General features: G+C 42.6%; 1 protein-coding gene across 2 annotated transcripts in view; it reads left to right on the plus strand.

Annotated features, from left to right (window-relative positions):
• macrod2 (mono-ADP ribosylhydrolase 2) overlaps positions 1-15,904 on the plus strand; it is a 413,125-nt gene that overhangs the window by 312,608 nt on the left and 84,613 nt on the right. For both annotated transcript variants that reach the window (XM_035172644.2, XM_035172645.2), the window contains exons 7-8: positions 3,021-3,051; positions 13,633-13,706. In XM_035172644.2, coding sequence (XP_035028535.1) covers positions 3,021-3,051; positions 13,633-13,706 — 105 coding nt within the window. The remainder of the gene's footprint in view (positions 1-3,020; positions 3,052-13,632; positions 13,707-15,904) is intronic.

Here is a 15,904-nt window from a genome sequence, read left to right on the forward strand (position 1 = left end):
AAGGCATTCTGGATGAAAAGTTCAAAAGAAGAGTTGATGTCTTGCACATGAGTGACCTCCATCCGTGTCGGCCCTGGTTGCATCCTTATCACGTTGGCAGCCATGCGGGGTGGCTCATTCCTGAGGCAAAAAAAAGACCATTCAATTTCACAAGTTTTTACATCCATATTTCTCCACTTGCTGGCTGCTGCGGGGCTGTGCCTGTGGCTGGCTGCTCTTTTTTTGGAGCTGGCTGATGTCAATCTCATCCTCTTCTTCAAGCTCACTGTCAGAGTCTGAATTGACAGAGAGGTGATCCTCATATTCTGAAAAACTCTTTATCGTCTTCCAAAGCTTCTCTCTCTTTGTAAAATCACGTCTAAGGGCCTCTGTTCTATCTTGTGTTCTTCACAGAAAATGAGCCAAGGCCACGGAATCCGAGTTTGGAAAACTAATTTATCGCATAAGTTTCGACTCTTTTCTTTTTTTACCTGAAATTCTGGCAGTTATCATTTATTTTATTAATCTCATCGATCTTGGATATTCGACCATTTTGTCATTTCCTACCTCTGTGTGTGCCATGGACACAGCTTGGCACCAGACTAAAAATGGCCGTGCTTCTCCACGCTTCATCATCTGCGGTTTGTGTCAGACGCAGACAGTCATCTGGAAAGGTCAGAGCTCCGGTAAAAGATTTAAATCACCCCACAGAAGAAATATTCCCCTTGACAGGCGGAACCTGAAAAACTGGTAAATAAGAAAACAAACAGAGAGTCCTTCCTCTTGCTTTAAAGCAAGGACAAACTGACCATTGGATTTCAAAGCGGGTGTCGTGGGTTGTGATGCATTAGAGAGGAAAAAGTATTTTAAATCAATACATTAATCATTTACTTTCATCTACGTGCACTTTTTCTATTATGTATCGTGTCAGTTGAAGATAAACAGAGCCACAGAGGATTAGAACCCTGACTACTTATTTGTATGTTCATATGAGGTGACATATTTCCTTTCATGCAGATCTATTAATTGTGTTTTCAGTTCTAAAATGAAGTGATCTTGGCACAGCTGCTAGTAACAGCATGTTTCTAAATACAACTTGACAGGGTCAATATGGCAACACAAACAGTTGGGCTCAGTTGCGGCTCTGGTGGAAACTGACATATGGGTGTTATTCTTTGATGAATCTTTGTGGTGCTTTTGTTGTTCTATATTCACCCAGATGTGAGTCGCTACTGAAAATGTTTTCCTTCTTTAAAAGAAAATAAATCCATCTTATTATATTAATGTTGTGGCCACGCCTGTTGATGAATGTAGGAACTAAAGCACGTATTCAGCTGCTTTTCAGGACAAATGGGACCTTTGAATAAATCCTTTCTCTTTACTGTTTATTAATATGCTTAAAAAAGATGAATGTGAAATAGGGACGCTTACAGCAAGGGTGATGTATCATAATATATTTGCTCACAGGAGTAAAGAATAATGAAACTATTTTCAGCTATAAAGCCATGCGTGTATAATATATCTGCTTCAAAGTGCTACAAAGCAAGAACTATTACAAGGTGGTTACTTTTTATAATGTTTTGGGAAAAGACAGCCATAAATACATGTACGTTTTTTTGCTCTTTACTCCATAAAAAACATTTAAGATATTTATTCTGATTCTCTCTCTGTTTTGTGTATGTGTGGCCTTGCACTTGTTGGTGATTGGTGGGAAATTATTGATTCCTGGTATTGATCCAAATGCGGGAGCAATGGCTGTGATTTTGTGTTTGGTTTTCTCATCATTTGAATCAGATTTACTGAAAAGCCCCCCCCCGCTGCGATGCCCTCATTGTTATTGAGACACACTGTCGGCAGTTTGCATCAACTTTACACAGAGTGAAATCTGTTTATCTTAGAGAACGCTCATTAAATTAAAGACGAGCATCAGAAGGCTGCGACAAAATTTGATCAGTGGGGCGGCCTCAGCCTTTGGGGTAAGATCTATACCCGTCTGTGGAAGCGGAGGTCTGTGTGTGAGATTGGGCTGTAGGCTACAGACAGGATCAATCAACCTCATTTGGATATTCATGTGTAGACGACTATTAAGCAGCGAGCTCTTCATGCACCTATGAATTCACATGAATCGAATCCACTGTGCCCTCAGGCAACATATGCAAACTATGACTGTTATGAGCATCAAGTATGAGCATTAAGTACTAATACGCCATCTTGTTCATTGGGGCAACTGTATGAGATAGAATATTGTCCAGCAGCCTCTTTAACACAGCACACGTGATCTTGATGATCCATCTAATGTGTGCGTAAGTAGGAGTGTTCAAGTCTAGGATGCATTTAATTTGTTGCGGGAAGGCAGCAGTTAAGTACACAGTGTAAGTGTGTGTTTGTGTTTCTGAATTGTGCATGAGAGTTACAATACAGCTGTGCATTATTAGCATTGCAGGGGTTTCAGGAAATTGCTCCTCTTGGGAGGGAGCAGCTGAAGCAGTCGAGGTAAACAACAAGTACATATGTAACAAGTATGTGTCATACAGTGGCTAGAGGTGAATGCAGATTCACTATATGCAGTCATGAAATATTTACTGTGAGTCGTTGACATTTTCATTTCTCTGCTGTGGACTTGAATCATAAGTGGAGTGTTTGTCAATGAAGAGAAATACATGATTCAATTTCAACAACATGGTTGAAAAGATAGTGTTTGTGGTTTATTTAGCTCTTCTCCAAGACTCAGAAATAAGTTATTGCTCAAGAAAGAAAGTAGTTCTCCTTCGTCTTCTTCTTTCATACCCTTGACCTTCTTGGTGGAAGGTGCAGTCTCCCATTATGCCAATATTGTTGTTGACAGGCATTTTCGAACTTGTCTCAGGAGTTCTTTGAATCCCTGGTATTTCTTTTTGACCCTCTATCTACTGGGTTCTTTAAGTATATATATGTGTATATATATGTTTGTCTTATTGTGAAAAGGTTAAAACAGGATTTGATTTGTCACATTTTATTTGTGATCATGCTTTGACTGTTATCTTTGTCTTTTTTTTGTACAGGCCTTCCCATGTATATCCACAGGCATCTATGGTAAGATTAATCTCTTATCTACTTTTTTCTCCTCTCACTGTTTACATGTTTTATGATGTGTACACAGTATCACTGGATGCATGCTTGTGTGTTACAACTAGTGGCTATATGCTCAAAATCTTGCCATCAAGAGCAGGGGCTACACAAAACTAATGGAGCTACTATATTTGCAAGGCTTTGACTTTGAAGAAGAGCACAGTGTGAAGAAACATGCCAACCAGTTCACCTTGAACCACGTTGCATAAAGACACGACCTTGTACGAGGTGAGCAAAACCTAGACCCTGAAAAATGCCCGTGCTCTCTTATGGGACCAGGCCTGAAATTCAACAAGACATCGCTGGCAAAGAGGTGATACACTTATTTAGAGTTAAACAAAGTCACATTGAAAACAAACTCAGACAGCCATCTCATCGGAGTCATTAGCTGCTCTGATTGCTTTTAACAGCCAATTAAATGAATACCGTTTTACAAGACATGGTGCTCATGGTGCAAACAGTTAAAATGCATTGTGGGTGATTGAATTGCAATGGGAAATAAATCACAAATATAAAAGTGCCTTAGACATGTGGAGGACAGATTGTGATCCTAAGGCCGAACCAGCTCGCGAGGTGGTCAGGGACACATTGTGACCACATTGAACTCGTGTTTAAATGTTACTGAGTTGTCAATGAACACACGACAATTACTTGGGCAAATGAAAATTGAGCAGGAAGCAGCAAGAGGGCCAGCAGCCATTAGCCAGTGAATATGTGCAGATGTCCTCTCCTCAGTCCTCGACGATGTTATTCAATAATGGCTGACATCTTCTGATTATAACAATAATGAGTGTCCCTGTGCACAGTGACAATTAACATTAAATCTTCACCTAGTTTCCAGCAACACTGAAAGAGCTGCCGACTTTCCTTCAGGGAAGATAATGAAAATTACCTCTTTAAAAAACATGTGATAATGGAACCCTACTTCTGTACACATGCTAGACAATTCAAATCCCTCCTATCATTAGTGGACTCCAACCTGCCTTCAATTTAACTTGGTACTTTCGTGCGATGATGGTGTAAATGAATGCAGCCACAGTTGAGTTATTTAAATGCACCGCTGCTAATTAAGACCTGATGCCAGGCTTTCCTGCTGAATTGCAAATTGCCTGTGAAACATCAACCATAATTTAGTCTCGGTTTGACTTCACAATCACCATGCATGGTAGCCTAGAATTGTGTTGCTCCTTTTGGCAGGCAAATAGTACCATACCTTATATCTGTGGTGGAGCCAGTCACATCCCCTTAGTCCAACAAAAAACATCAGTCTGTTTTTGTAAAAAAATAAAGGTAAAACTCAGTGGCAGTTCTGCATTTCACCTATGTATTTGCACAGCGTCTTACTGCACATGTTCTACAGCTTAACATAATACATTGGTTGGGAAAACTAATGAGCATATTCTGGAAATGGAATAATGCTCTCCTCATCCAACAAGAAGGAAGTTCAACTTGGGTTTCAGACTACGAATGTGCAGATGGAACATATGGAACGCACAGAATACACCATGTACCCTATGTCTGCTGTAAAAGTTCATTGTGTTATATACGTAGGGTTGATTTTTACTGATTTGTTAACCGTGTATGCAGAAAAAACAAAAAGCAACAATTTATCAGCCACATGGAAACATAAAAAAAAAAATGCAGCACACATGTGAGTTATTAGCCACCTTCCATCTGTCCTCTGAAAAGTACCAACAAAGTGAGGTAATTTCCATCCTAAGACATCACTCTGCCTCCTTTCCCAAGCCTTTATTATGACTAACTGGCAGCTGTCAGCAAGTTGCATGCTGAAATATTAAACATAATGTTACTGATTAGAATGCACTGATTATAGAGCCTGGCAAACTGTTGCTGTGCTCATTAGAAGAGCATTAAACACGCACCAGCAGTGATTTCCTTCCCGCTATAGTTTTTTAGTCACTCACCACATTCTGGACAAAAAGTGTACACCGCCTCATTAAAATCCAGGCTGCTGATATGATCTCGGATCGAGAGGAGATTTTCCTGTGACAATCTCACTGAATTAAATATTAATACCTATTATTAATATTAAATTAATATCCAATTATGGTGCACTATAGTTAAGAGTATTAGGTGCTATACCGAGGAAAATCACTGGAGATTCATGCAAACATTTCACCTCTCACCTCGAAGGCTTTTCCGATAAGAGGTGAAATGTTTTCAAGAACCTCCCGCAAGTCTTTTTTGCCTTCGACCCTGACCTATGACAGAGACGCTTCAGACAGTTAGAAGTTCAACAAGCTGTCTGTTTATTCAACAGAATGTGAAAAGCCCACAGCTGCGGGTCTTCATGCAAATTCTCCCCTCAGCAGAGTTAAACTCCCTTGCACGCAAATGGATACAATATAGTCCAAGCGGCCAAAAATCCTAATATACAACATATCATCTACTTTATAGTGAGGCCCAGTGCGTGCAGTAAAACGAGCCTTTATGCTTATAAATCACTCAGTGTTTATAATTATACACTGTGTGCTGGATAGAACACTTCCCTCTTGGGATATTGAACATTTTCCAGCCATCATTTCTTTGTGATTCGCACAGTTTACTGCACAGCGGCTCACCATTACCTCTCACCATCTCTCTGTCTGTCTATACCAGCCTTCTATATACGAAATTGGGTCTCAAAGTGTCAATGACAAGAAGGGGTTGAAATTGTTCTACTTTCCTATTCTTTTTTTCCCCCTCTCAATCTCTCCCTCAACCTTACTGGTTATTTGCCTGCAAAATCATTCTGTAAAATGAATTCCCTCTTCTCATATTTCCCTCTCCTGAGCAGGAAATTCCTACAGCACATTGTGCTCGAATTAGAACGTGTATTATGTGGCATTACCATTTTTCTGTTATTTTGCCAACAGAAAACTTTGGTGCAGCCCCGCGGTAATTATGAAAACTCGTTAGTTACTCATTAGTGCCTGGAAACGGCTGCAGATCCTCACTATTCTTGTTAGTCCCTGCCTCATTAGTGACTTAAAAACGGTTGTAAATCCTCAGGAACTCCACTAACTATGACGGACAGTTAAAAAAAAGAAAGAAATTCGTGCTAAAAGTACATTTTGGCTTCTTGACGGACACTTTTTACTGGTTGAGTAAAAGCAACACGATGAATAGGTCTATTTTCAAAATTGATGCGTGGCGTTTTGGAGTGAAACAGCTCAATTGTGGCGACACAAAGGTAGCCCAAATGAATGAATGGGGGGTGGGGGTCTCTGTTTGTAAGACGCTGATGAGGGCACTGCTTGTTGCTGTTCACCGTGGTGCCGTGGGCCGCATTGCCAGTGGGAGCCCGACGTAGCGCTCCACCCGGCAGCCCCTCACTTCAAAGCGTTAGGCTGTACGGAGCCAAGCATGCAGCAGAGGAGGGCGGGGGGGAATTTAACAGCCTGTTCAATAAATAAACAGCTTAGCGCTCCCCATAACTGCATCTCCACAGAACAATACGGCTGATTAAGACTGAAGATCTTCGCACAGCAGAGGGCAAATAGAGGAGGGACTTTCAAAGGAACTACCGTAAAGTGCAGCGCTATGATGTTATTCTCGACGAGTCCTCCCTCGTGCCCCCTGAGTACAGCCATGTTCTGAAAGGGGGCCCTGCTCTCCTGGCAGGTGTTTTGACATTTTCTGTACATTCTAGATAACCTTTAAGGTCAGCTTTCATTTCAGCTATGTAAACAAGAGCTTTTTATTGTGAAAGGCGCATCTTCCCGATCTGGCCGTCTCTCTATCTGTCGTTCTGTGCGTCTCTGTAGAATACACCCATAGCTTTATGTATGTGGACATAGTCATTCACCCAGGTGCTAGACTCACACACGTGTGTTTGACCCATTTACACTCTCATAGTGCAGTTGGGAAAAAAAAAAAACTCCTGCGCCCCTAACATTGTGACAGAGAGGAATCAGGAACAAGTTATCCGAGGCCTTTGTCCGGAAAAAAACAGATTTGTCAGCACAGCTAATGCTAATTGACACTCTCTCTCACGCCTCCATATTCCAGGAGACTCAGTCACTATTGACAGATGATGGGAGAGCAGGGAGGTTGAGTGTAGCAGGGGTGCGCAGGGGGTACCTGAGACGCGTGGAAAGAAAAATGAGGGCTCACGCGGTGCTGACAGTCCAATCCCTCAGTCCGGCCCATTAGCCACAACAGAATTTCTGCACGGATGGTGTGTGTCGGAGGTACCACCCATAAACAAACTGGTGCCCACCGAGGGCCATGGGGTCACCTAGCATGATAGAGGTTATTAAGTGTTGCCCCTGTTTGCGCATCAATCACAGCCATGCAACCCATGGTATAAATGGATTATTCCTTCCAAGGAGGAGACACCTCTCAATGTCTCACAAGATCAGTGCCAAGAGTCCAACTACCTCAACTTAGAGAGGTCACATTCTCTTTGTATCCCTCTCTCTCCTGTCTTCCCTCACATACTTTCTGTTGTCTCTTTTAGTCCTTTTTCTACATCGTACGTCTTTCTCACACTGAGACACAAACATGAATGCTGACACAAAGGCAGAGATACTTGTGCAGAGCCACATAGGTAAAAGATAATCCCATTTCATGATGCATTGTGGACAGTTTAGCCCTGTGGAGATCTCATCTTAGCCAGCGCTGAAAGAGCACTTTGCTGCAGCATTGTAATGAACTACAGTTTAGGAGGCGTCTGCAGAGATCAATCTTTAACAGGGAGCAGAGGGCTCACTGGCACGAAGCACAAGCAAGGACACGCACTAACATTTACCTGACTGATGCCATTTACAACGCGTGCATTTTAACCCTATCAAAACAATCCGAGGCTCTCACACAGCAATGCTGCTGCTCAGGACAAATATCTCTCTGTTTCCTGCTCACGATGCACCTTTGACTCGTCTGTCTCTGTGACGGATCTGAGGATTGTTGACAGAGGAGTTTTAACACTCACTGGTGGCTATGGGAGATATACGGATGTAATCCACCCAAGCTCTACTGGTTTGTCCACACTGCCATTCTACTGTATTGTCCAGATCAAGGGTGTCAAAGAGCTCGGATATTTCTCTTCAGCCAGCATCATGCTCGGCCTCTCCTCATCCCTGTCTGGGATTAGGAAGGTTGGAAACATTCGTGGTGCCTTATCTCATGACAGTGATGGCTTCCTGCGAGCCAGCCAGAGATGGCCTGTAGGCAAGCCCCACTCCCCGTCTCTTAAAACCTAGGGTTTACCACAGGGAGCTTAGCCCAGCTGGGTCGGGTATTTCAAGGTACATAGTGGCAGCATGCTGTATCAGTGGGCAGCAGAGTGTGTGCTCAGAGGGACCAGGAGCTTCGTAGCCCATTTAACTAAGTCACACACTGTGCATTGTACTCAACACTAGCCTTGCTCTACCATTTTCATGGATGAAAACCCAAATGTAAAAATACTTCCCACCCACAGGACGATAGATTTAGGCCTTTGAGCAACTTGGTTGAGCATTAAACTTTTGTATATCACACACTCTTCACAAATGCTTTTAAAAAGTGAAATGTCAGGTGTTAATTTTAGCATGTAGGACAAACCGTGGCGTCACCTACATGGAATGTTTCCAAGGAAGGTCATCATCTGTTGTGCCACAGAGGCTGCTCCCTTTCTTCCTACCTCTTGTTCTGCTTGTCTTCCTCACCCAGCACCCTCCCATCCCTCTTTGTCTCTGCCTCCTTCTGTGGGCTGCAAAGTCGGTCATGGTCACAGCCCTGCCATGTCCCAGTGTTGGTGTAGAGAGGAGCTCCAGGCAATTTGACACCCACGCTTTGGCATCTAGAGTCCTGGGGCACAACTGTGTCCTCCACCCCGGGTCACCTCACCTCTCCTCTGGGCCCTAATAGGGTGACAACCTTCTTCCCCCTCCCTCGCCTCCCTTTGCAGATGAACACCTAGCAGTGTGCCCCTCAAATAGAGCAGCTCAACTGTTCTGCACTTAATGACTTCCCCCTGCTGCCGAAACCACAATTATCTACTTTGTGATATAATGTATTTAAATGATTCCACACTGCCTTTGACATTTGTCAGGAGGGCAGCAGAAATAAAATACTATATATTATACATTTACTTACAAAAATTACATAAAGACATTCTGAACACAAAAAAACAGCCGTATGCATTTAAAAATATTCGGAGTCTCATTTTTATGTTGTGTTTTGTGTGTTTTTTTTTCCTACCCCAGATTTCCAATGTTTATTGTGCTATTTCAACACCTGTGGGGAATTTACAAGTGTCAGATAGCGCAGCCCCAGGCTACTCACTACTTGGAGGTAGACAGCTCATCAAAATGAATGACGAGTGCTGCGACGTGAACTTGACCAACTGAGGGGGAAGAGGAGTAGGACCGGCAATATGATTCCGGCCTCAGGGGAATAAAAAGCTGTACTGTGTTTTGTTTTTTCAAGCATTCAGTCAGCACATGTTTGTCAGACCTGGGCCACATAAAAAATCTGTATGTGTTCAAAAAGAAAAACTGGGGAAGTGAAAAAGCCCTAAATAGCAGCAGTGGTATCCTCCTCACAGTATAAGCCCACTCAGGAGAAACTAAAGTGGTGTGGTGTGCAGTATATGCTTACCCATACATTTGCAAACAAACAACGGGAATGTATCATAGCGCACAGACATGTTTTCAACTTGTTGACACACTTCTACTTGCTTTTATCAGGTGCAGCTCCTTCTCACTCCTTCTCAGCAGAGTAAAACACCTTAGCTACACAAGTTTGTTGTGAAAGTTAGGATATGAAATAGTTGCCATGTTGGCAAAAGGCAGAGCAATGGGCTTGCTTGTTCTCAAAGCAAAAAATCCCCCTAAGGCAGAGAGCACATTTATATTATTTTTCCTGCGCTCCAGTTCAGTGGATATTTTTGAACACAGTCTTCTCTCTCCAACTTCCAGGGAGTCACGACAGAGTTGTCTGTGATGTAGACTTGGAGCTGATTCATTATGAACGGAATAAACTATGTATATTTGAGGCTTTCACATCCAGAACATCCAAAGCAGCTCTGGTTTCTAGTTCCATATCAAACCCATAAAAGCGTATTCATAAAAGTCGCCAGGCTCGTGTACAAGCGTCGATAAAGGTGTTCCGCTGACGTCTAAGAGAGGGGCCAGAGACTCTGTCTCTAGGTTGCGTCAGAGATTAGAGAGGGCTCTCTTTTTCTTCTTATTAACAAAGGTCCTACATGCCCGAGATCATAGGAATAGAATATGTGAATTCTGTTTTAAGATGGAGCTTCCCTTTGGCGTAACTCACTGTGCTGACGAGGAAACTTAGATGAAAATGTAACTTTCATTTAAAAGGAAATTACATCATTTTTGAATAATACAATTATTCTTGTGTAATTAAATTGTTATTTTTGATTGTGACTTAAAATTAGTTAAAGGGATAAAATGATTGGAGGAACACCAACTGAATATACCTGGTTTAAGTCTTCTCAGGTCAGATTTAGTGATTATCTTTCTCTATAGATTCTCGCAAGACACAAATTTGTTGTGGTGAATCCATAACTGCTATTGCATCATCATTACTGTATGCAAATGTTATTTAAACACATTGTGCCCTTAACCCTCTTAACCCTTTGTTTACAAAATACGTGCCAAAGCCCCCCATGGATGCTGTGTTCTGCCCGGTGATGAAGTAGAGGAGCCATCAGCAGAAATAACACTGCACCACCTGAGTCCTCATCAGTGGCACTGCGCTGCACACATCCCATCAGTGCGCCTCACTAAGACAAATCTCCCTGAGCCGTCCGTATTCCCAGCATAACAGAGTCAAGCCCAGCAGTACGGGGACCCTGGAGGGTCTCCACCTCCTGAAAGATTAGCTTTCACTGAGCCCTCCACACAGCGAACGGAGCAAAACAGAAAGAAGAGCAGGCGTTGAGGGCAGAAGATAGTAAAAGTAAAACACTGAACGTTTTCACCGCATGCGTATGTTAACATATAAAACAGTCAGCTCACTCGGCTCTTTTCTAAAGATTATTTTGTGAACACATGTAAGTGGATTGCGTTATCCGTGTTAATGGTGCCGTAACAACCGTGGCCAATAGAAGAGGTGGGGTAGATAGAGTATCTGTTTCTGTTTCTCAGGATCTAAACATACTTGGTGGAGCTGACAGGGACAGAGCGGTGCTAAGAGGAGACGTTAGGGGAGGTAAAGGTAGAGGATACCGTCAAGGAGACAAACGATGAGAGAGAACTGCCGATGCACTTGAGCTGCTGCTGTTGACCTTGGGCCAATGATGTTGCTGCTGAGCAGAGTTCTTCTGGCAGGCAGCCCCCAGCTGCACTGACCCCCTTTTTCCAGCTTTCCATCCGACTCCCTTTCTTTTGTTTGTATCTATCATTCTACTTTCCTGTTATCTTCTTCACTGCCTCTATAGCTCACCTCCTTTCACCTCTTTCCTTTTTCAGACCTGCTATGATTAATAGGCATAGTTCTCAAATCAATAGAGCATTTGTAGAAACTCTACACTGAATAGATTAAAAGGATTCAATGAGGTCTAACCGCTGCTGGTACCATATTATTATGAATAAGGTCTGTCCTTATCTTCGAAAATAAATGTGGCTTCTAAGAGAACAAATTCAGGTCCTTGCTTCTTTAACAATTTACTAATTTATTCTATTTGTCAATGTGCTTACTTCACTGACACCTCTCACATTATACATTCTCTTCCTTAACAGCTGGCCCTAGTCTCCACGGATCTAGTTTTCTCCTTCTCTTCATCTTCCACACATCTGTTTGTCTACATTACCTGATGTGTGAGCTGAAGTGTCGCTACAGCTGCATATGTGTGCAAACAGATTTTAAAAGGAAACATCACCAGACAGAAAGTGATATCACTGCAAAGGCTAAGTGTGTTTGGGAGACAAGAGGAATCAGGTGACCTGCAAACTGATTTGGCATGCTGGATTAGGTTCTGAGCACGCAGCTCTCAGGGCAGCTTTTGAAGGGCAGGGGCCGTGAACTGGCCATGCACTGTCTGCAGATACTGCCTAACAGAGCCGTAGGAGCAGACTGGCTGTCACCGGCGGCTGGTATGCGGCTCACATCTCGCTTCAACCAGAGCTTGAACAGGAGCTCAGCTCAGCCCCTCTCCTCTTCTCAGTGTAACTTAGCCACAAGGGGGAGGAGAAGAAAAACAGAAAGAGAGAGACATCAACACAGGAGGGGAAGAGGGTAGATACAGTATATCTTGACTGCCCAGGCAATAGTTATTGAGAGGCTTTGGCAGAAGATGGTCTGAATCGGGAAATGTAAGGCTAGATCCTTGTGGCTCTTTATTTTCCTTTACATCCGACTTAAAGGGGAGAGGTCGTTGCAGTACTTGTAAGCCTGTTTCATAGGTCATAGAATGTTACAGTTGTGGCAATGACCCAGAAAAAGAAAAATATTTGAGAATGCAATAACCAACAGGTTACAACTGAGGCATGGCCCTTGTATCGGTTGATGTGGGTTGAAATTGAGGTCTCGACCTCTGTCGTTAGAGGAGGACTGTGTCTGCTGCAACCTGCGGCTCCTTATGGAGGTCAAGGGTCACAAAATGGTAGAGTGTCTACTTTAAGATCCTGAACCAGGTCAGTCATGGGCCGTGTTTGTGCGCTGGCTTGTTTGCATAGGACATGCAGTGTTATGGATGTACTCGTAAGGCAGCTTCAAACTTGCCCCAGGATTTATACAGAGTAGAGTAAACTGCTGTCATCAAGTTTTGTGAGAGGCACAGAGGACCAGACGCAACTATAATTACTCTGAAATGAAAACAAGTGAAACACTACTTTGTGACAGAGTAGCAGATTGTCAGCGCTTTTGGTAATGGCATATATACTCCCGAATGTAGCAAGGCTAGCCTCAGGGCTTTTATAGTCAATAGCTCACTCTAAGTGTTGGGGCTTTGGAAGTTCACCACTATGGCTGCAAATGATCTCGGCATCAGCATCCAGCCATCTCTCCTTAGCTGGCCTTATTAAAAATTAATCACATCACAATCTGTGTGTTTGCGATCGATACCTCGTGTTGGAGCAGTGTTCGGGTTCCTGGACTGCCGCAGCTGTTGTGATTAATTCGGTCATTAGCCACACCACTTGTTAGCCACACTAGCTTCACTACATTTTAACTTTGGCAAACTGATACAATTGGACAGTGTGAAAGATCCTACATCCAGTGTACTTTTCCTCGTAAAGGCAACAAATATACAATTCTACCTGAGGTGGTAATGAACAAGGTGTAATTACATATGTGTATTTATATATGACGGGTGTGTGTGTGAACACCTTGTTCCCCGGATACACGTGTGTATGTGTCGTGTTCACACTGTGCATCTGGTAGCTCACGTCTACAGCGGCTTATCAGACAGCTGGTCTCATCTCCAAGAGACAAGCAGCTTGTGTTGCTTTTCATTGATTTAGGAAAAATACTGTTACCTGTGGAGAAATTGGTTTGTCTGTTTGTTTGCCTGTTCGTGTTTGTCTCCCTCTTGCAGCTGCATGTTGTATACAACTGGTATTGACAGTTTTTTTCCTTCTTTCTTTCTTTGTATAGGATTTCCCAACGAGCCGGCAGCTGAAATCGCTCTGAACACAGTAAAAAGCTGGATTGAAGAGAATCCTGATAAGGTAGGACATGCCAGGATCATGCGTGTTCAGAACAAACCACTGTCGGAAACGATGCATTTGTGCAGCCTCCGTGCATCTAGTACTTTTGTTGATTTGAAGTAAATGGGGATTATTGGACCACAGCAGAAACACAGAACACTAATTCCCCAGGCATCTCCGTATCAGACCTGCCTCGGTTGATCAACCACTTAGTTTGTGGTCTGCATGCATATCAAATTAAAAGCCGGTCTGAGACTAATCAGGCCTTAAATGGTCTGTTGACTGTTTAATTGGCCTATGCTGAGGAGAGCTATTAAACCCAGAAGAACATATACACATGAGCTGAAAAAGTCTGAAATTGTTTTTTGTATACGACAAATTGTAATCGTGCCTTCTGAAGGCTAAAAAGCTCATATAGCTTAGAAATTTCCAGTCATCATGCTTGGTGATGCGTTGTCGCAACACAATTTACTTTGCGAAAAACATGCATAAACACAATCAAGTGAACAGCAGGAGAGTTCATGGAATCTGACAAATAGACAATCATCTTAAATGTTAGTTATCAGGTGAGTTGCCACAGAGTCATCATTTGAAATAACCATCACAAAGAGACGAGATATATCCATCTCCTTGGTGGGGAAAGTGGAATGGACGTGAACATATTAATTTCAAAGCCACTTTTGCAGAAGATTAAGCTGCATGCTGCTAGAAGAGTCTTTACCACAATGAAAGCAACATCACTGTCTTATTATCCAGGGAAATACAAACAGTGGTGCACAAGTTTAAAAACAAAGTTTTTAAGTTTAGTGGAAGGATGTGGTATGGGTCAAGGAAAGAAACCATACAATTTTGGTGCAGATCCAGATCAGGGGGCAGAACCAGGAAAGGTTCCAGCATCACTTTCTTTAACATTGCGATACCATTTCCCCAGGGATTATTTTCATGGGTCTTGATAAAAAAAAAAACAATTCCGGCATGTTTATGTAACTGATATCTATGAGTGTGCGTAATGATTTAGTGCAGCTTGATTGAATTTAACAGAGACCGTTGGGCTTTGATGGAGGTGTATACATTCTTATCATGTCTAAACAATAATTGAACAGGTTAAACCCATCATTAAACTGTTATCATGACCAAATTAAAGCTAGGGCTAATTTGAATCAGTTATGAGTTACATGAAGCTTTTACCGCAGCATGATTATCCAACACAACATTAAAACCCCATACTGATCTGTAATATGCTTTAAAATGGGTATTTATCACCTTTATATATTTTCATTAACCGTTGTAATGAAAGAGTTTTGTCCAGTGGTCAGGAGGCTGTTTAAGACTCGCTGTTTGTGAGTCCTTTTTTCTTGATGGTTACCTTCAGGGGTCACCTCTGTTTACTGTGCCACTCTTTATATCCGTCACTGTGGATGGAGGTGTTTTTAAAGCTCACAGCTTGATGTGCTACAACATCCCTCAGCTGGTGTTATGGATGCTGTGAACAGACAGCCAAATGATACCGAGCTGCCGGATGACTTTGCAGTGGATGTGCCGGGGTTTTTTTTGCCACACTCGCTCTCTGCCTGCTTATTGCTGTAACATGCACTTGGGGAATCCATCAACACTCTGGCGTGAAGAAGGATTTATATAGCTTATTGCTGACTGTAAATAACGAGCTAATGTGCAAAGCTGACTTTTGTGGTTGTGTTGTTTCACATCCAAGATTGCTACTTACCATACAGAGGCTGCACTGTCGCACATTAGAGACAATTTTGCGATGCGCTGAGTGATAGCTATCCCTGGTGTGGGTAGATCAAGTGGAACGTATTACAATTCATGGAGTGGGGTAGACGTCTGTGGAGGCTTCCCTGAGCACTGTTTGGCAAAGCTGTGGCAGCACGAGCAGTTCATCCTCAGCTCTAACTAGACCAGGAGTGAGAAAGCTTTTAACATGATCAAAGAGAATGAAGTGATACATTTTGCCCAGAAGCACAGCGATATTTCCCGTAACATTGGAAAAAACTTCCAAACAACACACTGAAGCAGGAGGTCCTCGCTCTAATTTTTCGGTTCATTCGCTGTTGCTTCGTGCTTATTTACCTCTGGTGCATCCCGAAACAGATTTATAAAAAATAAATAAATAAAAGATTCACGATGCTTAAAAATGTGTCAGTTCAGTTCTTATCAGACAGAAATATGGAATTTAAGGAGGATTTAGATGAACGTCTGGT

This window comes from Hippoglossus stenolepis, chromosome 12, assembly GCF_022539355.2.
Source record: "Hippoglossus stenolepis isolate QCI-W04-F060 chromosome 12, HSTE1.2, whole genome shotgun sequence".
Taxonomy (NCBI): Eukaryota; Metazoa; Chordata; class Actinopteri; order Pleuronectiformes; family Pleuronectidae; genus Hippoglossus; species Hippoglossus stenolepis.